At 31.5% G+C, this 24,044-nt stretch overlaps 1 protein-coding gene across 1 annotated transcript; it reads left to right on the top strand.

Moving 5' to 3' along the window:
- The first annotated feature begins 28 nt into the window (after window positions 1-28).
- Window positions 29-17,812, top strand: LOC135143265 (dipeptidase 1-like). Its single transcript, XM_064075138.1, has 2 exons — window positions 29-217; window positions 11,853-17,812. Exons 1-2 carry the CDS (start codon window positions 92-94, stop codon window positions 13,230-13,232), a joined length of 1,506 nt encoding a protein of 501 aa, XP_063931208.1. The 5' UTR covers window positions 29-91; the 3' UTR covers window positions 13,233-17,812.
- Window positions 17,813-24,044: the final 6,232 nt, after the last annotated feature.

Below are 24,044 nucleotides of genomic sequence, written 5' to 3'. Positions count from 1 at the left end.
TCATGGTAACAGGAACAGCATCTCCAGGCACTCCACAGTCGGTGCAGGTAGCACGAGGTGATCAATGCAGCAGCCGTGATGCATAGGCCCCATGGTCAACAGAGGCCACGGGACCGAGCCGGACCCGTGGATGCTAGACCCGGAACTCCGATACCATATCCAGAACTGCCCGTGTCCTTGTAACCACATGGGATATGGCAATTTCTTAGATTACCAGGTAAAATTTCTCTTGTAAACAAACTTCTGGTAGTGGTAAATTTGTTTTTTTACGATGTAACAGCATCGAACAGGGTTGAATGATGTCACGTGACCTTCTTTTTTAAGTTTGCTTTTGTACTGCAAATTAAGTTCTTCTCTTTGTCTTCTGCGTTTTAACAAGCATCAATAAGAGCCGGAATAATAACTAATAGAAATGTTATTTGACAACACAGATTTTTATAGCACATTATCGCTGTTTATTTCTTCTAATGCAGTAAAATCGCTCTAAAAAGAAATAAAGTGCATTTCATACTGAATTATACTCATTTCTGTTTCAAACGGAACTTTTCAATCGAAACAGCCAGTAAATGTAAAATATTTCTTCGATATCCTAATAAATTTATTATCACCAATTAATAATTGTTAAAGGAAACCCTTAGAGCGCGTAGTTTTTTCTCTGGCTATGACATCCTTCGTTTCGCGTGTTCCTAATCCTTAAGTAAATAAATATGGATGTTTATTTTGAATTTCTCGTTAACGACTTCTCTAAAGCCAAAACTCGTTCTGGAGTTAATTCCCTTTTCCAACCCTAAATTGTGATGTACCGTAAGAAAATATATAGTCACAACAAAACTTTAACCAAGAATGCTTTAACAATAATACGTCTTCGACAAATATTTTCACTATCCAAGTAAGTTATCAGGCATTTTTAGAATTCGCGCAAATTTTGTTGGCGTAGTTTTTAACTATAAAAACTTTAAGCTGGTCAGTATAAAATTAGATTTATCAAAAAATAATTATTTTTCCAATTTCTACTCATAAAATGTTCATTTTGTACGTTAAATATCGCTATTAAAACAATAGTTTAATCGAAAGGATGAATAAAATGTTTATTGCAACACTTTATTCACACTGTCATTGACAACACGAATAAAGTAAAAAAACTAAAAATTCGCACTACCACTGAAATTTTCGTTGCTATGGATGCGTAGATATTCAACTAAAATTTGCACCTCCTGTAAAACAATCTTAATGAAAGTCCAGGAACGTCCTTTGAATTTGACCGTGACGAAAGTACAGCCAGCTTAGGCAATTTACCTTCTTTAAATGTTCATCATATTAGTAATAGCACAATTAATATTTATGTATGGATTACCTAAACAATAAATTTTTTGAAAAATTTTGCGAAATTGGAAAAAATCTTGCATGATACACGTGAATAAACGAATTTTATCCACTCGAAAACAGTATCACACTCGGCTTCGCCTCGTGTGCTAAACTGTTTTTTCGTTGGATAAAATTCACTTTTATTCAGTTATACCATAAATAGCTATTATGCATAAAATAGTAAACATAATATTTGAATCCTGAAAGTTGTTCATCATATTACTTGAGTACACGCATAAAACAATAACATGTTGCATTGGACAATATGGTTGGGGCATCAGCAGTGTTATCACTACACTTATGTCCCAATTTTATTACTGAGACTCCGACCTTTCTCTTTGCTCTTGTATCAATTTATCAGCCCTGGCCTGGGTAAAATTCTAGATCTTTCACTTTTCGGTAAGTTTATGTATGTGCTTGTTTGTACTCAGATATAGTTCGATAAACAGGTCTCCACGAAATATTTTGATTTTCAAAAATACTAACTATTTCAGACTTATAGGTATCCGCCCAACTACGTTGTAAATATTTCTGTAGACATTTAATTTGTAAGACATTTCGGTTCAACCAATTTCATAAACTAAACTGTCAGTGTAACTGCAAGCTGTTGAAGAATTTTTGTTTCCAAACCCTCTTCAAATTTTATATCACGCATTTTACCTACTTCGAATTTTGTGCCAAAACTTTTGAAACATACGTACGTTAGTGCCAAACCAGTTTTAGAATAAATTCTCAAGTCATTGTTACCATATTTTACAAAAATTCTCGAAAACTTCTTTTAATCTGATATAACCTCACACAGTCTTCCTCATTTTTTCAGATGGAAAGTCTATTTTGTTAATGTTAGAAAGTATCTAACTTTGTTTGTTTTGTACCTACAACTTTTTTATGCCAAAAGCGAATTTTCTGACAACAAATATGCCGGAATTCTAAAAAACAAACTTGAATTATTTCGTAAGAGTTGCTAGCCACAAGTAAAAAACTGTCAAATGAATAACATCAGTTTTGCACTGTATTATCGAATACATTTAAAATTCTTTATTGATTTTCATTTCAGACTTGCCTCAAGTATAACATTATTTTTACGGTGTATCTTTCATAAATTACTCACATCTCCAAGAGGAAAACTTGTATTGTATTTTGAACGTTTTATATTATTTTTGAGACACTGTCGTAAATACATTTTATAAATTCAATTATCATATTCCTTCTCCGTACTTTTTATAAATTAAAAAACGAAATATTTTTATTCGTGAAACCATGAAATATGTATTTTCACTTTGTTTGCTTAACCTAATAAGCTGCAGATACTCTTAAATGTTACACAACACAAAGTCACTAAATAAATTTCAGATTTTTGACCATTAACAATAAATTTTAAAAGTATACAATATAATATTGAAGTGTAATAATTATCCAGCCGAACTTAGTCAAATTTTAAAATTTAGTTGAAATATTGAATTATCGTTATCGTTATCTAAGTTGTTGTTGCGGTGCCGTCGTCTAAATCGTTCTAAGAAATCGAACAAATCTATAATGTTCCGCATAACGATATAATAATGTTGGTATTAAAATGCGATAAGGACAAAAATTAATGAAAAAAAATTAACCAGGTTTTTAATGCAGTTCCCGAAGATGCAATAACGACCTAATTACGGAACTCATTTTTCTCACACATTCGGTGTTAGATCTTTTGTTACGGGCCTCAAGGAACTGTATTAGGTAGGACAAAATATCCTAAATCAGATCAAGAGAGCAATTTAACAATTCGATACAAGTAATCTCTATAATACTAAAAATGTTCATTTTATTATAAACTCAAAATGTTCTTGCACCTATTTTTTTTTTTTTGTAGATATGGCAGTAAAACTGGGTAAAATACTTGAAAATTAGATATTGAATGTTGCTTACTTCTGTCCTATTTTAGTCATACCCACGTACTTTTGATTAAAAATGTTATATCTTACTATTCAGAACATAAATACTTCTTTAGCTCTTATCTGTACTGTTTACCGATAAATAAATTTTGTGTAGTGACATTTATTGAAACCAGCAAACCACTGTAAGTGAATTGCTGCAAACGAATGCTGAGCCCAATGAACACAGTCAAACATTCCTGAAAGAAACCCTTTCATCCTTCTATTCTATATAATGATATCGTTAACGAAGGACAGCCAGAACAAAAAATGTTTATTATGTTGATATTATCATTCGAATGAGACAGGAAAATACCTACAAGAAGTATATAATATCATTACCTTATAATGAATGACATAGTCGGACTCTGTTTCTTTAATCATCTCAATTAAATTATTGAATAATTTAAAAACGTACTGATTGTTGAACATGTCAAAAACTCCAGTCGGGTTTCTGTTTTTGATCATAGGGAATTTAATGCCATTTTATTACCCTTCAGATTTATATGTTGTTTTTCCTTGCCAATATCTCATTTAGTATGTTGAATCGTTAATTTACAAATTTTTTGACAACACATAATTTACTATACACAGTTGATTTTCTTTGATAAATTGACTGTGCTGTCTTTGCCATTTCTACTGAAACGCTATCTGTTAATTTTGATTAAAATTTAGCCATTTGTAACAGCTTTCGCTTAATTGACAACGTCTTTTAATTAGAAAATTAATGTTGATGTAATTTATTACAAAGATTGACCAGTTATTAAACTTTGAAATAAATTTACATGTAGATCTCAAATGAGTTTAATTCATTTTTAACTAAATATTCGTGTAAGCATATATTTAAAATTCAAGGGAGAAACAAATTAAGATTTAGGTTCACGTAATCACATTATTATGACAGCGGGTTTTATTAAAAAACAAAATTAAAATTTAACTATGTTATTAAAGCACGATGTCGCTTGAATATAAAATGAATTAAAGACGGCATTTCGAAATTAATTACACTATAATATTTAAAATTCTTAAGATTTCTGTAGAAAAGCATAAAATATTTAATGAAAATAAAATTATGTATAAGTGAATATATATATATTTATTTATTTGTTTGTTTTACAAAATTAAAAGTATCAAACTATTTTGTTCTTGCCACTTTATTTGAGGGCATTTTTTTCTTCTTTTTTTAAGGAAAGTAATAGCATTTGGCATAACACAACGTAAGTCATTATTCATTTTTAAGAATGCTAATAACACAGGCCTGCGAAATATAACTTTTAATTTCCCTTTTAAATAATATTGTTTTTTTTTTATATACTTATGTATGCCGAATTAAAATATAACTCTAGTTTTTTTGTAGCACATCGAGATTTATTTTTATGTAGGCCTAAATATTCATAGTTTTTCAAACAATTTTTATGAAAAAATAAAATATAAAGAATATACAATTGAATGTTTATTTATTAAATGAACTAAATTAGTTATAGACAAGACTTAAAAAAACAAATAAATCGAAAAGCTTCTTTTTTTCTTTCTTCAAAGCTATGATTTAAGCGTTTTCTCTTGTATTCACGATAGGATATGTTATTGCTGTTACATTTTTCGCATTAAGTATATCTTTTTATATTTGAACAGCAAAAGTAACAATCGTCTGTATGATTTTGTGGCTCCATCCAAACCATTGGTGTCAGCAAACTTAAAGATTTTTTTTCCTATTGACCATTTGCGAGGTGCATGAACACATTTTATGAGGCACCCATTTTTTGTCTTGCTTTTTTATATTAACTTTAAAATAACTTTCGCATAGTTGTTGGATAAATTCAGAAATTATTTGTTGTTGTTTTTGGATTAAATAAGTTCTACAAATGTAACAGAAGTTATCTGAAGAATTAACAACCCATTTCCTAGAAGACATTAGTAATTTTTGTTTAAATTCAGGGTAGTAAGCGCATAGTCGACAGAAATAACTCTTACTAAGCTGAACACAAAATGAAATATCAACACCATTATCCATATATATTATTACCACAAAATCTAGAAGTTAATTTTTATAGTACTAAGAACAAAACTGAAAAAAATATTTTTTGCAGAAACTGTGCGTGATAGAAATTTTTGCAATTTTTTTTTATACATGAGTATCTAAGACCTACCGAAATTCCTACTTGATTTTGTTGGGGGAAAACCATCGCAGGCCTGTGTAATCTATTAAAAATGGAGCTTTGAGTTCGAATATTAATAGTTTAATAGGATATAATTTCAAACACCACTCTCGGCAATTCACATGCAATACTTATGAAAATGGTTTGTCGTTCTGTACGTAATTCCCCATTATCATTAAAACTTCAAATTCACAAGAATCATAAGCGACATATTCCTACTAACTTTGACACTTTTGATAAAAAAAATTAAAAATGTTTTGTTCAACAAATACTTGATAAAATAATTTTATCAATCACTTTTATGTACCATATACAAGAAAAGCTTTTCGGGGCACTGTTTTTGTGGTTTATATAATGCCGCACTGATGTATAAATGTCAGTAGTAATTTAATTCCAAAGAAAATGGGGCTTTCCAAGCTCGCTACGAGCGTTTCTAATCGCCCTGGGTGCTGTAAAGGTTGGGCCACGGAGCGCCTAAATCTTCTGCACGAACGACAATAAATTCTGTGTACGATAGTTATCGATGAACTGCGTTACTAAATTAAATAAATTATTTAAGATTGCCTTCCATAAAATACAATCAAGACCATACTGCTTTGTGTTTTCATTTTTCCCCTGAACTTTTTTATTGGTAATTTTAATCCACTAATATACAGTGTGATAGCGAAGAAGTCCGTGTCTAATTCAAATTAAAATGAGACTATTAATAAGTTTATTTATTAATTAAGGTTATTTCAACAAAACTGCTCTCATCCAGTTGTTTCAGAAGTACAAAACAACATATCCAGGTTTTTCGAAAATTATAAAATTTTATTTTATCAGTTTTATTTTTTATCATGACCTCTATAAAATAAAGATATATATGTGTGTAAAGAAGCATGCTTTGCGTATGTGTGAAGTAAGTTTTTCTATTACAAAAGTTTGTGATGATGTCATCAATTTAGGGAAGAGGAACGGAGAACAATAAGCGAATAAATTTTGATTAATGATTTACCAAGCATAGGATAACGTTACAACCTTTGCAAAACTTAATTTTGCAGTTTCAAAGCTAGGTAAATTGTAAAATGTTGTTATACAGTTTTAATTTTTTCCCAAAAATCTGGGTGTCCAGGGTGAATATTAAACCGGATTATGATTTATAAAATTTAAATAACATCGACTTAGTAAAATTGTGAGGTGACGTCTCCACATTATTGGTGGGGATGATCAAGGAAATTTTAATTAGGATTTTACCATCTGCACGATGTTCTTAAAACACATAAAATTTCACAACAATCGGTTCAGTAATTTCGGAGATTATCTATTTAATAAAAATTGACACAGGAGGCAGACTGTAGACGTCAAAAGACAAACGACAAGCAGACGGGTTTGATAGAAACGAGGGACCTGTTTTTTCATACCATAAGGACGTCGAGAAAACATAAAACATAAAACAGGAACAAGTATGCCTTTGGTGAGTCAAAATTATAAATCAACTTAAGTTATGAATATAATCTAAATTACCCATTAACAGTTGTAAACATGGGAAAAAAAATTAAATGAGTATTCTATCTAGCCTCCAATTCATTTAATGGACGAAAATGAAGGTACCGAAAACAACGCAATTCATTTATTAGAGTAATGAATAGCCCAAAATCTGCGCCATTGAATCTATTCGAAACATTAGAACTCGGTAAAAAGTCGTTAAATCTTTTATTATGAAAATGTGATAAGACTGATAAGAGAATTGGATTTGGACTTGACTTTTATAATATAATAATAATTTAAATTAGAAACGAAGAATAAAGTGTTAAGTGATGTGTAAACAAATTTGAAACAGTTTATTTTATCTTACATAAAAGCAGCGTGCAAAGCCATTTCTCCACACGAGTAAAACTCATTCCCTTTATTCGAACACCAGGAGCACTAAAATCCTAATTTTGCTTTTTTCATTTGTACATAAGGAACTAAATTATTGATTCAATGTGTGCTGTAAGATACAGTGTTATACAAATATCAATTCTTAATCGAGTTTGTCTTACCAATTGTAAAATTTCCCTCGCTTCTAAAATGCAACAAATACCGTAAACGTATCAGGGTACATTTTTCAGTTAAAGTTTGTTTAATAAAATTTTTAGGAATTATGCAATTGGCTTGTTGACAGCAATTTTTACAAATAAAGTCGCTCCTTCTCCTATGACATTTAGAAAATTTTACCTGAAATTTTACACATCAGTTACTAATAAATGCTTTCTTGGAAATGACAGTAAATTTTGAAATGAGACTATTTGATAAAATTTTAATTGGCAAGGAAGTTCAGTGAATCTCCTTTAAAAAACTCTTTTAATTCTGAACTTCCCTAGCGTTAGCTAAGGAAGTATTGTAATAAGGTCTACCCTAAAATTGGCTACTTTCATGTTTTCTCGACGCTCATGACGCTAGAATTAAAAAAAATGGTATTTTGCTTCCGCCTGTCTATGCATTTCTAAGACGCGACCGAACTGCTGTGCAAAATTTTGTAACGGCCTGACCGAATTACGGTAAAATTCTTAGTTAGGGATTTCATATTTACTGTCAGTAAATGTTTGTTTATGTTTCGATCCTGTCCTGTCCTACATACATACATATTAATAAAACGTATTGATGTCATTGTTAAATTACGAAAGATATCATTTCTGAAATCGTTCAATAAGACGACCATAACTCTTTGAAACAACAGAATAGATTGTATGCAAAGTTAGGAAGATCCGAAGTTATGAGGAATCAATCAGACAAACACTAAATGCGACGGCGCGACATCAGGCGATAAATTTGGCTGGCCGACTGTACAGTCTCCAACTCAGTGGCGCTGCGTTCAGTTCAGGGTTTAGCTAATCAAGATCATCACGCAAATAGTGATGTTAAACAGTCATTTTTAATTTTTAAATAAATTTTAACATCTAAGAGAACTCGTCTAACTGAGAAGAACTTCGAAAAATAGTAATTGTTGCTTAGAATTCCCGACGTTGTAGCAAAAAACGTGTCCGCGACTGCAATAACGCTGGCAGTAGTTCGCAAACGCAAGCAATACTTCCATTATTCCGAAGCTTACATACAGTATCTTATAAACTAAAATTATGATGTGACAGTAGCAGATTTGTAGCTAACACGTTTCCAAATACTTATCATGTCCCAAAATTTCATTATTTTTTTATATTAGACAATTTTAGATTGCATAAAAGTTTGTCTACGAACCACATCTTTTTCAATATACCTATCGCTTTTTGTTTTTACATAAAAATTTCAGTTTTTTTTTTAGTCTAAAAAAGATTTGATTTCCCTTAAGATTTAAATTTATACCACTAAATGTTTCTATTCTTCTTTGAATTTATTCAATTGCTTTAAGAACGATTCCAGACTATCTGAACCCCTACAGTTCCAAGACAAACCTCAATTCGATCAGACGTATCCAAATACCTACCTATAACTACCTGATATTGAGCAAAATTTGCACCACATTTCGGGTACGACCGTTTATTGTCACTGTCGATTTTTATGAGGCAGATAGATAATGTCCGAAACTACAGGATCGATTATTGTCAAATATTATTTATATTTTAGAAAATTATATACCCCTACATTTGTGGTATTGTGTTATTATAATTTTTCAAAGAAGTGGAATTTGTTGGCTTGTACTTCAGGCCAGAGGGAAGTTCTGCTAAAGTCACCAGTTTTTTTAAGTAAGATAGAGGGACGAACTTTGTATACAAAGCTATTGTATCCACAAAAATTTGACGAAATTAGACGAACCGTTTCTGAGACAATCAACAAAAGACATTACTTCGTTCTCTTTTTTAGAAACACATTGTTCAAGTAATTTCAAAAATTAAATGCACAAGCAAAATTGAACCCAGAACGTAATTTCCAATAAAGATTTATTATTTAATATTTTTGAGGTAACGTCGTAAACTTTCTAGTGGGAATAAATAAATAAATACATTTTTGGTTAATATTCTATATATCCATAATATATTTAAAGCACCGAATGTCGTTTTCTTCGTCATACTGCATAGTAATCAATATTACGAGATTACACTTTTAACACTTTTTTATGCGGATTATTATGTAAAAATCTAAAGAAAAATAATGAGCCCACGTAACTATTCAACTGGAAACAATTTCATATATTTGCGAAGTATCAAGTTTAGCTTTTATTTTTATTATTAGTAAGCAAAAACATTTCTAAATTTTGTTTCAGTAAAAGACACACACAGCATACTCAGAATAGGAAATTTTTGAGAGTCGGTGTTCTTGGAAACTGAAAACAACTAAAAACAAATTTGTAAAAGTAGTAATGTTGAAGTGATATGCTTCGCCTACGTCTTGAGCGAGAAACTGAACTTTCAGTGTAGTTTTCATTTCACTTTTACAATATCAATTTATCCTTTGTCATATTTAAATGACGCATTCGTGTCAACGTCACAACGTTTCTCTTATTTTTTCTAAACATTTTAGGATCTCTTTTAAAAATAATATGCTCTGAAGCACATAAAATGCAGCACTCCATCTTGCTTATTAATATTAAATGTAGCTTATATATTCTTCCCAGATGTAATGTACTACGCAATTTCTTTTGGAAGCCATGCAATTGTGCTAGTCATTGTTTTTATGATTCCGCCCGGAGTTGAATAAAAAAATATATATCTCTTTTGGTTCATAATCTAAGATCTTTTCGTCGCATTAAATGTGTAGTGTCAATTGTTCAACGTAATTTTTTGTTTAAAGCGAACAGATTGCACTGAGCAACAAGAAATTTCCCACAAAGATTCCAATTACAAAAATGTTTCGTAATAGGGTAATATTAAATTTGCTAAAAATGTTTCTTCAAATTTTCGTTTTTGCTTCATTTTCTGTATTTATTGTTAAGTTACTTTTATTATATTATTTAAAACGTGTTTCAACTTCAGAAGATAATGTTATGTGTTTCCATTTGAGAATTTTTTAAAATATCAGCAATTTTTAATTATAATAAAATAATTATTATTCTAATAATAGCGACTCACCCTAAATAATATTCAGAACGTTTTGCTCCATTGTAGCATAATTAATAATAATTAATCCTCTCTTCTGTTTTGACAAGACAAAATCAGTCAAAATTCATTTTCTTTTAAGACAAATGCATACTTTTAACCTACCACCACGTATTCTGCTATAGGTACGTGCTTAATTGTCGCACTCTTTCAATGTATAAATATAAGTATGTAATCGAAATATGTTTAACTGATAATAATTTTTTTCTCGTTGATTATTATCTACTTTAAATGTAAGAACAATAGTCGGCACAGGGGCTGCAGGGGCATTATTGATGCCACTGCATAGCATGTTCCTGTACTTTAAAAGTGCACACATATCTTTATTTTAATTTATATTATTATCGGTTATCATATAAAATAAAAATTCTCAAAATTTAATTTTATCATTTTATTAAGAAATTTGAATAAGACATGTCTAGCTTATTCGAAAAATTACAAAATTTGATTTTGTGAATTCTATTTTTTATGAAAATTCCTAAAAGTTAAAATAAAGATAAGCATGTAATATTAAAGTAAATGCAAAAAGTGGACTAGGCGTATGTTTCAAATAAGGTTTTCCGTTAGGAAATTTTGTGATGACATCATTAACATTTTTGCAAGGATACGTAGGTATATCAGTTCGGATAAGTGCAGTGTAATACTAACAATAACAATATTATACGTATTATATTTCCAATTTTTCCGGAAAATGAAGTGAGCAGTTCTTGATTGAATCAGTAAAATACATGACATTTTTCTGAGTCACCCTGCATAAGCAATTCTAAAAAATGTGAAGGTAATGATAAATCACAAATATAGACTCATCATATTTTGTTCATTTTCGCTAGCATTTATTGAGCAAAACTTTAAGACGCCGTAAATTTTTTAGAAGGAATAAACAGATATATTTTTAATACAAATTTACCATGCCATGATAACTTTAAAAGGTTTCGGAGCATTCGATTTGCAATTTTTGATTTGATCAATAAAATAAACTGACTCATTTATTAATTTTTTGGGATCACGCTGTGTAACGGTCTGTAATGTAAAACAATTGTATAACATGTTATTAAAAAGAGAAACATCCTTTATTGCTAAACGTATTTTTAGATTATTTACTTAAGACGAGCTGTATTAAACGCAATCAGATATCAAATACTGTATAATAGATATTTCAACGAATTACAAACTGCGGACAATCTTCCATCATCAAATCCTGGAACGTTTGATCCCGGTCTTCAATATTTAGTACTATTAATTGGAGTCGTATTATTTATTGGAAGCAGCTAACTTTTCAATTTGTATTCTATATGAAAATATAGTGGTGTATTCTAAAAATAAACAAGACCATTATACAAAATTCTAATAATGTGTTATTATTTTAGATTCCTCCATGTCCGCGCCAACTGCCAGTCCATCAAGAAACTTCTTTTAGTGCAGTGCCTAATTACGTCCCGAATAATTTCTATTACGATTATGATTACGGAGCATCCCTAGAATCCTGCTCATGCAGTACCGACAGTGATTCATCTAGAAGTTCAGTTTTTGGTCCCTGGTGCATCTGCCTCGCGGTATGTGTTATAGTCGCGATTGTAGCGGCTAGTTTAAGCCTTCCTTTTGCCTTAACTCCTGAGATAAAACCCCAAACGTTAGAGGAACGCCTAGAAATCGTCCATCGTTTATTGAAGAACGTTCCGTTAATCGATGGACACAATGACTTGCCCTGGAACTTGCGTAAGTTTGTTCACAACAAGCTGTCCAAGCTAAATCTCAGTGCCATTGAAGAGCAAGAACCGTGGTCCAAAAGCCGTTGGTCCCAGACGGACATTCCGCGACTAAAGCGGGGGCTTCTGGGGGCCCAGTTCTGGTCAGCCTACGTGCCTTGCAAAGCCCAGCATCTCGATGCGGTGCAAATTACACTAGAACAAATAGACGTTGTCAAGCGGCTGGTCGACATCAACGCTCAGCATTTCAGGCTGGTGCGAAGTTCCAGCGAGCTGCTCCAGGTGCACAAGGAGGGTCGCATAGCCTCCCTGATCGGGGTCGAGGGAGGACACGCCCTGGGCAACTCGCTGGCGGTCTTGAGGACCTTCTACAACCTGGGCGCCCGCTATCTCACGATCACGCATTCATGCGACACCCCCTGGGCGTGGGGAGCTAATTCCCCAAGATCAGAGGGATTGACGGACTTCGGTAAAAGCGTGATTAAAGAGATGAACCGGCTGGGTATGATCATCGACCTCTCCCACACTTCCATAAGAACCGCTATAGCCGCCATCAACGCCTCCCACGCGCCAGTCATCTTCTCCCATTCTGGCGCCTATTCTCTGTGCAACTCCTCGCGGAACGTGCCTGATGACGTCCTCAAGCTGGTGGCACACAACGGAGGCATTGTCATGGTTAACTTTTACACGTATTTGGTCACCTGTAACGAGAACGCCTCGATGCACGATGTCATCAAACACATTAACCACATTAGGAGTGTGGCAGGAATCGATCACGTCGGCATCGGGGCCGGTTACGATGGCATCAATATGACTCCGGTAGGTCTGGAAGATGTATCAAGGTATCCCCATCTGCTAGCTGAACTTCTTGCGGATCCAGTCTGGAGCGAGGAGGACATATCGCTGCTGGCTGGTCTTAATTTTTTGAGGGTATTCGAGAAAGTTGAACAAATTAGAGATAAATGGAAGTTGGCAGAAATGTTACCTACAGAAGATACAGCTCCTTACTTACCCTCACAATGTACCTCCATTTATTCTTGACCTCTGTACCGATTGATACACATAGTGCGACTCAATTTCATATTATTCATTTACGAGAATTTAATTACCTAATGGCGATATCATACTTAATTTAGCGTTGTATGTTATTATTATTTTAGCCATCACATGTCTTTTGCACATAGTAATTATGACAATAACTTTTGGTTGTAACAACGGTGCCGTCTAACCATTATTCCAAATTACAAACACAATGGAATAACATGTCTTTAAATGATAGATGTTTTTAAAAATCACACAAGATACTCTGTAACATGTTATTAGTCAGTAATTTAATTCCGATATTTCACAGAAAATAGCTTTAGAAGATTAGAAAAAATTGCCATAGTAAGACAAAATATGTACTAAAAATGACAAAAATGTCTCTTACATGAAGTAGAAGGCGAGGAAAATAATTTAAACATAAACTGAGAAATAAGAACATTGGTGGTTAATGTAAATTTTTACTGTCTGAACATAAAAAAATCAAGTCAATGAATTCAAATTCTTAAGAGAATTTAACTGCAATAATTTTTTTATTCGAAATACACAATACAACGATAATATTTGTTCAAGGAATTTTTGAACGTATTTTCTGAAATAATATTGCATTTTGAGATTTTTAATCAGTCCCCAAAATGTTTACGTTACTAATAACAGATTTATTAATAACACAATCCTTATAATGTGGCTCTTTAACACCTTAAAATCAGACTCGAAATTTACTAACAAAGTGGGAGACGTCCGGCAAAACCAGTGTCCTGTATATTCCTTAATGGATCGTAAGTATAAGTAAGCAGCTAATTCTTGAGGCATAATACCAAATTTATGTATTGGTTACTTTTCACCTTTGCCATGGCTGTATTTACAAAAGAATATGTAAATACTAAAGTCTAAAGACCTTAGAGGTACATATTTTCTAGATACGTCTAAATGCTCGTTCACGAGGAAAAACTTTGATGCTTTTCCTTTGATATCAGGCAAAATTATTGGTAGTTTTAAATATTGGTTTATATCGACGTTATTGTTGATATTCATCACAATGTAGACGACTTCATTTTGCTAGATAATCCAAAAAATACGCCATTGATACAGTTGGTAAATATATTGTTGCATTATAGCATTATGTTTTAATCTTATACTTCTTAGATTTTCCTAAAATGACTACAAGCATCCACTGGCCTACAACTTCACTAAATGTTTTCTTCGTATTTATAAATGCAACATAACTTATTTCATTTTTTTTTCTACTGCAATAAGGAAACAACATAATTATATTTCATTTTGTAGATTCTTCATTCTATAATTTATTTCCGTTTCAAGTAAATACTAATTTTGAAGCAATTTTAACTAGTCATTTAACATGAAGTGCCTTATACCGAATTCCTCCCTTAACATTTATTTGTATAATTTAAATCTGCTTTGCTAAACAACGAAGTTGTACAAACTACATCTAAAACTATCCAAAACTTGTGCTGCTGACAATTTTTATAAAATTGCCCTTAATTTCCTTTTCGTATACTTATTTGAATTATATGCGGCTAAAGTTTATAAATTGTCACAAAGGGAATACACCATTTTATAAAATCACTTTTCGTAAAACTACTTATTTATTTTGTAAACCAACTACATATATTTAAGTTTAACTGTAACACATTCCAGTTGGTCAATTTCACTCGTAATTTCATTTATGGTCACAGAAAAAATAAAACAGTTTTTAAGCAATTATTCGAAACTATTTAATTCATTGTCAGTTTAATTTATCTTAATTGAAAAAATATTCGTAATAAGGAGTATTATATACAAAAAAAATAATCTCTAATGAAATGGTATTGAAGTGGAAAGCCTAGTACAGAAATATTTCATAAACTGTGGAATTAACTACCTCAATAAAAAAAAACTTAAAATAATTTACAACCAAAAAAAAACAAATCAAGTAAAACCCGGAATTGAGAAGGATTTAAGTGTTCTTTTAAATGGTTGTCGAATAATTATTATTAATGACAATCACTTGACAGTTTTGAAAGATTATTTTTTTACGTTTTCCCAACTGTTTCCATGGCGTTGAAATTTTTAAATTTAGAACTAATTGTGCATGTACGGTAGAACGTCCGAAATCAAAACGTTCTTAACTTTTGCACAAATAATATTAATAACATCTTGATATAACTTTTTTAAGTTTGAATCTTGTAGAGTGAAAACATTTTGGGAAGAACACTCACACCAATGAAACGTCGCAGTAGCCGTAAAAATGTCTGAACGAGTCCACTTGCGAATTTAGGGGGAGGAAACTGCATTGATCATTCCGTTCAACATCCTGTTTTGTGGTTCCTTTGTAGCTCAACCTAACGGTGTTGCGTTTCGTCTTTTCGTAGTTCATGAGTGCTTTTCGTACTTTGTTCAAACGAGCATAATAAATGTTAATATCTATAAAAGTATCTAGGTATATGAAAATATATTTTTTAGAATGATCCTATTTCAAAACACAAATAATACACCACTGGCCATTGCCTAAGTGACAGATCGTGATGATTCAGTATGTTCTTTTTATAGTATTTTCACTGTACGTGACTTTTTATTGTGTTTAAAATAGCGACCAAAGTGATGACCATAGTCCACTTCAGGTGAAAATTTTCGATCACTCGGTACTATTTTTTATTACTGTAAGTTTTGAAGATCATCCAACCAACTCCACCAAGTAGACTTTAGGAATGAATGACTTTCGAGTAGCATTTATTGCTAATTAAAATATAACTACACGAAAAGCAATAACTTCATTGACTGAAAAGCTACCACTTTTAGGTAAATACGTGATAAGCAACCAATGGTATTGTTACAAATTATTCGGGTTCTAAATTTTGTGCAGAAATTTTTAAATCGACTTAGGTAATTAAATTCTTTCAAATAAAGGTTGCCATTAAACTAATACCTGCAGATGTAATTTATATTATAAATGTATCGTTCAGAACATGACGACCTACTATATTTTGAAATCTTCGAATATTATTAAAAAAATGAATAAATTATAGTGGTTCGTCTAATTCTGTTATTTTATTAGATATTTTATTTACTAAAAATTGATACTGCATATTTTAATATTAATGTACACTATATAACAAAATTAGTGACACTTGTAGTATGAAAACCAACACTTCCAGACAATTCACCTTATTTTGAAAAGGACTATAAATAGTTAATCAATATGGAAACGGTTGCGGAACACGCTTGACAGACCTCGAGAATTGTGTTCAAGTATAGTGGCTGGCTCTAAATCAAAACCCTACATGTGTCATTAATATTCTTGTATACAAAGTACCGATTTTATCTGTATTTTGTAATAATTATTATTATAACTCGTAACACTGCCATTAAATTTATCATTGCATACAATATTATTATATAAAATTTACAATATTTTAAGAGATTTGACTTGTTTGTCAAGGGAAAAATTTTGGCAGAAAAATAGTGAATTATAATTAATTAGTGACTATCGAGTACCTATCAAAATATACATAAAGTCAAAAATTTACAAATTAAGCACGAAACTTTTAAGATAAAATAGACACCTACATATTTAATAATATTCACATAGAAATTTTCGATGCATGACATAATAAATAATAGAACTAGATATTACAGCTACATAAATCCTTTATAGAATTTTTTCATGTATCTATTTTAACTAATAAATACTGTACGGGGTGAAATCTAAATATGTATAATACATTCATACTAAGTGCACATTGGCCACACTAGATACTATGGTACACCAAAATTAAAATGACCGAGGTAACTTTTAAAACAGCAATAAAAATATGAACTTCTGTGAGATAATATTTCTTACTAGAGTATTTCAGGATAAACATCTGGGTAGGATCGAGCTGAAAACGAGACAAGCTGCATTGAAAAAATGGCCAACTGGAAAAGTCCGAGCCGTCTTACACGTGGAAGTACGATAGCGTTATCCTTCCACGATATTTCGTAATCGTGATCTAAATAATCGGAGAATACATATTATTTAAGAGAACTTGATATTTTTGTTGTAATCGTAATACTTGTTTAAAAACGTTTCCCTGGCCACTTTAGCATTTTTGTACTACAACTTAGGCATGTGATTTTATACAGTTATTTTATAAACCTAAACAAAAAATAATCTTGTTCATAATTATAAAGGATATTATAGATAAACTATATTTTTAAACTATAAACACCATCTCACTATAAAACAAAACTATATCGATAACAATAAATCTGTTAAAGTTTTGTGCTCCCGTTCCGGATTTAATAACAATTTACCCTTTGCCAAAATATTTTAAATTGTTATTAAATACAGTGTATTTACGTTTCGCTACACTATACAAAGTAATAGGAAAAAATTGATGTGTCTAGTTTTCATAATCAATATAAGAATTCTCTTAGGACTTAACGCATTCTTTCGTAAGTTATGCAAATAATAGAATTTATTTTATTATATTAGTGTACTAAATCAAAATTAAAGTTTATTTTATGATACATTGTAGATGTTAATGCAGACGCATATTTTTATTGTATTTCAAAGTTTATAGACATTTAGTTATATCTGAATAAACAAATAGCGACTGATCGAGTCTTTATTTCTTTTCGACTGTAAATAACTACATATCGATGGTAAGAGATAGAGATGTCTGCCTATATGTATATATGTTTGTATTATAAATATCGATATTACCTTACATTTAATATTACAGGTTCCTACTTCTACTTGCACGTCTGTTAATAGTAACAATAATAAACGAAATAATGGAAACCCAAGAACGAAAAGACACAAATATCTAAGCTTTCATCAGTCCTTCCATATTGATCATACCAAAACTAAGATAAAGCTCAAAGAAAAACATCTGACAATATTAAAATTAATTTTGAAAACACAAACGGAAAAAATTTAATGAAAGCAGTAAATACATTCTGTTTTTCACTGCTAACCTACTCTTTTGGAATGGTCAAAAACTGATTTGGAAAATTTAAACATCTCAACAAGAAAATCATTCACACAATATAGACGACATCATCCGAAATCATAAATTGAGCGATTTTCATTACCGAGATAGAAAGGGGTAACTTAGAAAATTTATACAAGAAACAAGTTTCGGTACCTACTGAAAAAAAAAACTTCCTAAGACACACAGAAAGAAACGAACTATTTCGCGTCATAGTAAGGACAGACTTGAACCACACGCTGTTAATTAAATTTATCCAGTATCGAAGAAATCCCCACATTCCACAAACTAGACAACGTAATGTTAGGAAATAAACCCATACGCCGCCCCGCTACGACGCCTATGGGTCTTCTAGTATGTATATTTTATGTTTCTTCTAGTATGTAGTATGACTCATCAACTTTTACAGAACATACATAATCAAATATCCAAATATAAAAAACAATTGTTGTCGACTCTGTAAAGAAAAACCCGAAACAATTCAGCACGCAATTTCATCCTGTAGCATCCTAGCACAAACTGTTCGTAAGTTTTGGAACACTCTGATCATGTCAGTCAGAATAGGTTAGCAGTTAGCACCAGTAGTCAGTAGTTCACAGCAGTGTAGGTCACTTTTCAAATAATGCGCGGATAAATGATCAGTAATTCTAATTATGCTAGGCTCTTGGAGATGAGGTAAGATTAGATGAATTTGTATGCTATAATTCTAGAACCTCAAAAATATTTTATTAATCTAATCAATGCATATCATTACTTGGTCTTAAAACCCGTAACGATTGATGGAAGTCTTGCCTAAATGACGGTAATTTCCCGTCAGTGGTGGGTCTTAAAACAATAATAATATTTATACTGTTAAAACAAGACAATATTCATTCCCACAACTTAACCATCATTTGATTAACATTTTATTTTATTTGGTCCGAGCTATCAGAAGTAGTTAATATACTTACTATGTACAATACAATTTCTTTAAAATTAAAGATTCAGAATTTCTTTAATTACTGAGTTCTTGAAAATAAATAAGGCCAATGTTTTGTAAATGTTAAACTTTTTTTAAAAAAACAAAAACAAACGGATTCGGAAGTTTTCAGGACTAGAATCACTGATATAAAAACGTTTTTCGGGTTTCTATCTTTCATAAATTCCACATTGTCCAAACTCAAAAAATGTCAAAACTTTATATCAACAAAAAAAAATTCCTATATTTCGAAGAAAGCTTAAGTATACATACTGTGGTAACTTTATTTTTCAAAGCACCCCCATGAAACCTTATTATTACCAAACAGGAACATTCAAAATATAAGATATAAAACCGTTCAATCGGATCCGATATCCATCAGAAAAAGTATCCTTCAGAGAGACTTCGCCAGCCAAATTTGGTTTTGATTGGTAATCACTAATCAATAATCCACTCTCTTGTCATAAAGTATTAGAGTCAACCACAAAGCGGAAACTGGTTTCTGCTGTATCACTTAATATACAGTGTGAAAATTACTTATGGATTAAATTCAGAAATTTCAAAAGTAACTGTATTTGTTCAAAATGCTAAAATGGTTCATTTTTATTTCTATTTACGCTCTTTGCTGTACCTATTTGTGATTGTCATCTCCTTTCAAACTATGACGTCATTTGCTTTTTTTAACACAATGCTGGATTTTTATGTCATTTTTAGACAGTACCTTTACCGCTTATCGCTATTTTCAGTAGTTCTTAAGATTATTATTTTTTTACGCTCCAATCAAATGGTTTACAGAATTTCAAAAATTGAACTTGGCAACGACTACAGAAAGTAAAAAGCACGCGTGCGGGATATTCGACATCCCGCAATCTGGTGAGTGCGTGAAATTTATCAAAAACTAGCTGACCCCGTGAACTTCGTTTCACCTACAATTTAATTTTGAATCTGCAAAACCGAATGCTTTGAAAGCTTGCAGATATTTTAAACATATGATAAGCAGAATAAATTTTTATTCAAAATATATTTACTCCCTCCAAAAAATTGATGACGTCAGCCCAAAATTTTGCCAAATGAATCCTATCTAAAATGTCCAAAATAGGATGAGACTATACTATACTTGTGATTTATCATTCCATTCATATTTTTTAGTTTTGCTTATAGGGGGTGTCTCAAAAAAATTAATCACTGAGTCAATTTATTTTATTGATTGAATCAAGAATTGCAAAACTGAATTTTGAAATATTGCAGACGTTTTGAAGTTACTGTTTGACATGGTAGGTTTTTGACGTGACAACGTCTTATAATTCGATTGAGCCGGCTGCACGCACGAAAAAACATGACTCATGCGGCGTTACCTCGCTCTGGCGTTACCTCGCTCTGAGGCGTTCCATGTAAGGCTTGAAGTGCAAGCGAGAACGCGGAACGAGCGACAAAGAGGCACAATCGGTCTTCGCGTTCGGCAGCGTTCGCCATCCGTCTCTCTCCTTCTTCCGTATGTTTATAACAGCCACTATGTACATCCCATCATGGAAGTTGATACCAATATACCAATTCTTCTTTGTGGCGACTTCAACACAAATGTGAAAAATGACGAAACATTCATCAAATTCATGAAAGACATGTTTAATGTCGATTGTGCATCAGACGTTAATAACTCAACAACACTAGGAGGCACCACCATCGATTTGACTTTTTCAAGACACATTAAACTCGAAACACTCCCTTTTATTTCCTACTTTTCCTATCATCGTCCTATTCTCAACAGAATAACACAGATTGTAAGAAATTAAATATTACACATGTTTAACAGTTGTAAAACAATTGCTCAACGCACATTTATACTTGTAAAAACTATTAAATTGTAAAAAAAAATTGACATAATTGTATTTATGCGTATAAATAAATCTAACTTGATCAATTTCATTGTGATTTCTAATTACCTCCTTCTCTATATACATACAAATCTATTAAACAAATGAAATTAAAATTTTCTTTTGAAAAATGCTACCATTCCATCAGTATTTTCTTAAGACGTTGTCACGTTCAACTATCGTCAGTAAACCGACTTTACAGACAACCGATTTTTAATCAAAATATATCTGTTTATCAAGCCCAAAAACTTGATGACGTCATCTCAAGATTTTGCCGAACAAATCCTATCTAAAATGTGCAAAACATCATCAGTATATTTTCGTAATTTATCATTGCATTCATATTTTTTAGATTTGTTTTTACAGTGACTCCAAAAAATGTATGGATCAGTCAATTTATTTTAGAGAATAACTCAAGAGTTGAAGAAATGACTACTTTGAGATCTTGCAGACGTTTTAAAGTTATTGTAAGCATGGTAAATTGTTAAGAATATTTACTTATTCCCCCCAAAAATTGATGGAACGGCCCACTCGATTTTCGCAGATAATTTTGGCAATACAGTACAGTTATTTTTAGTATTACACTGCACCAATCCAAGGTGGTATACGTGTTGATCGTAAATGTTGATTAGGTCATCACAAAATTGTGTGAAGAAAAGACTCAACTCGAAAGTGCTGAATATGTTTCATTATAGTTTTGGTGCGAAGGAAGTTCTGTCGAAACAACGTTCGATCAAATTTTTGACAATGGTTGATATAAATAAAACTCAGTAGATGCTCATACTCGAAATACGAAAATAGTGACAGTGTTCAACCATCAAGGCAAAAATCGAGTCACCAAAATATCAGTTAGTATGGGGTAGACATCTTGAGTTGGGAATCTCTATGGTCAGTGTTAGAAAGAACGCACTGCACAATTTATGCATAAATAAAAGCTAATTATCTTACGACTTCAGTTTTAATTTATCGGATTCCGTGATTTCTTCACTCGACAATGTTTAAATTTTGGGAAAATTTTCGAAACGATTGAAGTCGGTTGATCAAAGCTATACATTTGCATGATACAAATTAATAAATTTTAAACATAATATAATTAATATCACTTATAATGTTTAAATATGATAAGCATAAATATATATGATAACCGAAACTCGTTGTCCTAAAAGCCCGAAATTATTAAAAACAAATCAATTTGTTTAAACATTATTAAATTATCCCAGAAAATGTGCATTTTCCCGGCCAAAATATGAAAAATAATTTTTGCAATTTCATCGTGACGTACGATGACGTCACTGTCACCTGAGCTACCTGTCCGAAGGTCACGTTTCGCGGTCCTTTGTGTTCAGTATTAATTTCTGTTTGATGGCGGCAAGATCGTCGCGTCGTTTTGGCGTAAAAGTGGGGCGTTTTAGCGAATTTCTACTTTATTATTAATAAATATTGCGGAAAGTATGTTGTGTTAGTGTTGTGAACACGAACGAAAATGGATATTTTTCCGAAAAGGACCGAAAATAGGGTAAGTACGATTTCAGTTTTAATTTATTGGGTTCGGTGATTCGTTTACTCGACAATGTTTAAATTGTGGGAATATTTTCGAAACGATTGAAACTGGTTGATCAAAGCTATACATTTTCACGATATAAATAAATAAATTTTAAACATAATTAAAATCATTTATAATGTTTAAATATGATGAACATCAATATACGATAATTAAACCGAAACTCGTTTTCCTACAAACCCGAATTTATTCAAAACAAATCAATTTGTTTAAATAGTGTTAAATTATCCCCGAAAATGTGCATTTTCTCGGCCAAAATATGAAAAATAAATTTTGCAGTGTCATGGTGACGTACGATGACGTCAATGTCACGTGAGCTACCTGTATAAAGGTCACGTTTTGCGGTCCTTTGTGTTCAGTATTAATTTCTGTTTGATGGCGGCAAGATCGTCGCTTCACTTTGGCGTAAAAGTGGAGCGTTTTAGCGAATTTCTACTTTATTATTAATAAATATTACGGAAATTATGTTGTGTTAGTGCTGTGAACGCGAACGAAAATGGATATTTTTCCGAAAAGGACCGAAAACAAGGTAAGTACGACTTCAGTTTTAATTTATCGGATTCCGTGATTCGTTTATTCGACAATGTTTAAGTTTTGGAAAATTTTCGAAACGATTGAAGTTGGTGGGTCAAAGCTATACATTTTCGCGATATAATTAAATAAAATTTAAACATAATTAATATAATTCATAATGTTTAAATATGATAACTATTAATATATGATAATTAAACCGAAAACCATTTTCCTAAGAACACGAGGTTAGCAAAAACAAATTAGTTTGTTTAAACATTGTTAAATTAACCCCGAAAATGTACAATTTCTGATCTAAAATATGAAAAATAATTTTTGCAACCTCATCGTGACGTACGATGACGTCACTGTCACGTGAGCTACCTGATAAAAGGTCACATTTTTCGGTCCTCTGCGTTTACTTTTGATTTTGGTTTGGTGGTAGCAACATCAGAGTCCGTTTTGGCTTAAAAGTAGGGCTCTTTTCACGAATTTCTAATTTATTATTAACAAATAATAGTGAAAATGTGTTGTATTAGTACTGTGAACACGAACGAAAATGGATATTTTTCTGAAAAGGACCGAAAACAGGGTAAGTTCGAGTTCAGTTTTAATTTATCGGATTCCGTGATTCGTTCGGTCGACTATGTTTAAATTTTGCGAAAATTTTCTAAACGATTGAAATTGGTTGATCAAAGCTATACATTTTCACGATATAAATAAATAAATTTTAAACATAATTAATATCATTTATAATGTTTAAATATGATAAGCATCAATATACGATAATGAAACCGAAACTCTTTTCCTACAAACCCGAAATTATTAAAAACAAATCAATTTGTTTAAACAATGTGAAATTATCCCCGAAAATGTGCATTTTCCCGGCCAAAATATGAAAAATAATTTTTGCAATCTCATCGTGACGTACGATGACGT

This window comes from Zophobas morio, unplaced genomic scaffold (assembly GCF_036711695.1).
Source record: "Zophobas morio isolate AGI-343-1 ecotype UQ-CSIRO unplaced genomic scaffold, CSIRO_AGI_Zmor_V1 ptg000058l, whole genome shotgun sequence".
Classification (NCBI taxonomy): domain Eukaryota; kingdom Metazoa; phylum Arthropoda; class Insecta; order Coleoptera; family Tenebrionidae; genus Zophobas; species Zophobas morio.
This window is presented reverse-complemented; position numbering and strand designations above follow the sequence as displayed.

What these genes read in the sequence shown, in the direction of transcription:
- LOC135143265 (XM_064075138.1), top strand. Translation starts at nt 92, where the DNA reads ATGGTCAACAGAGGCCACGGGACCGAGCCGGACCCGTGGATGCTAGAC. An exon ending in GCAATTTCTTAGATTACCAG is followed by an intron (nt 218 to 11,852) that starts GTAAAATTTCTC and finishes TTATTATTTTAG; the next exon opens with ATTCCTCCATGTCCGCGCCA.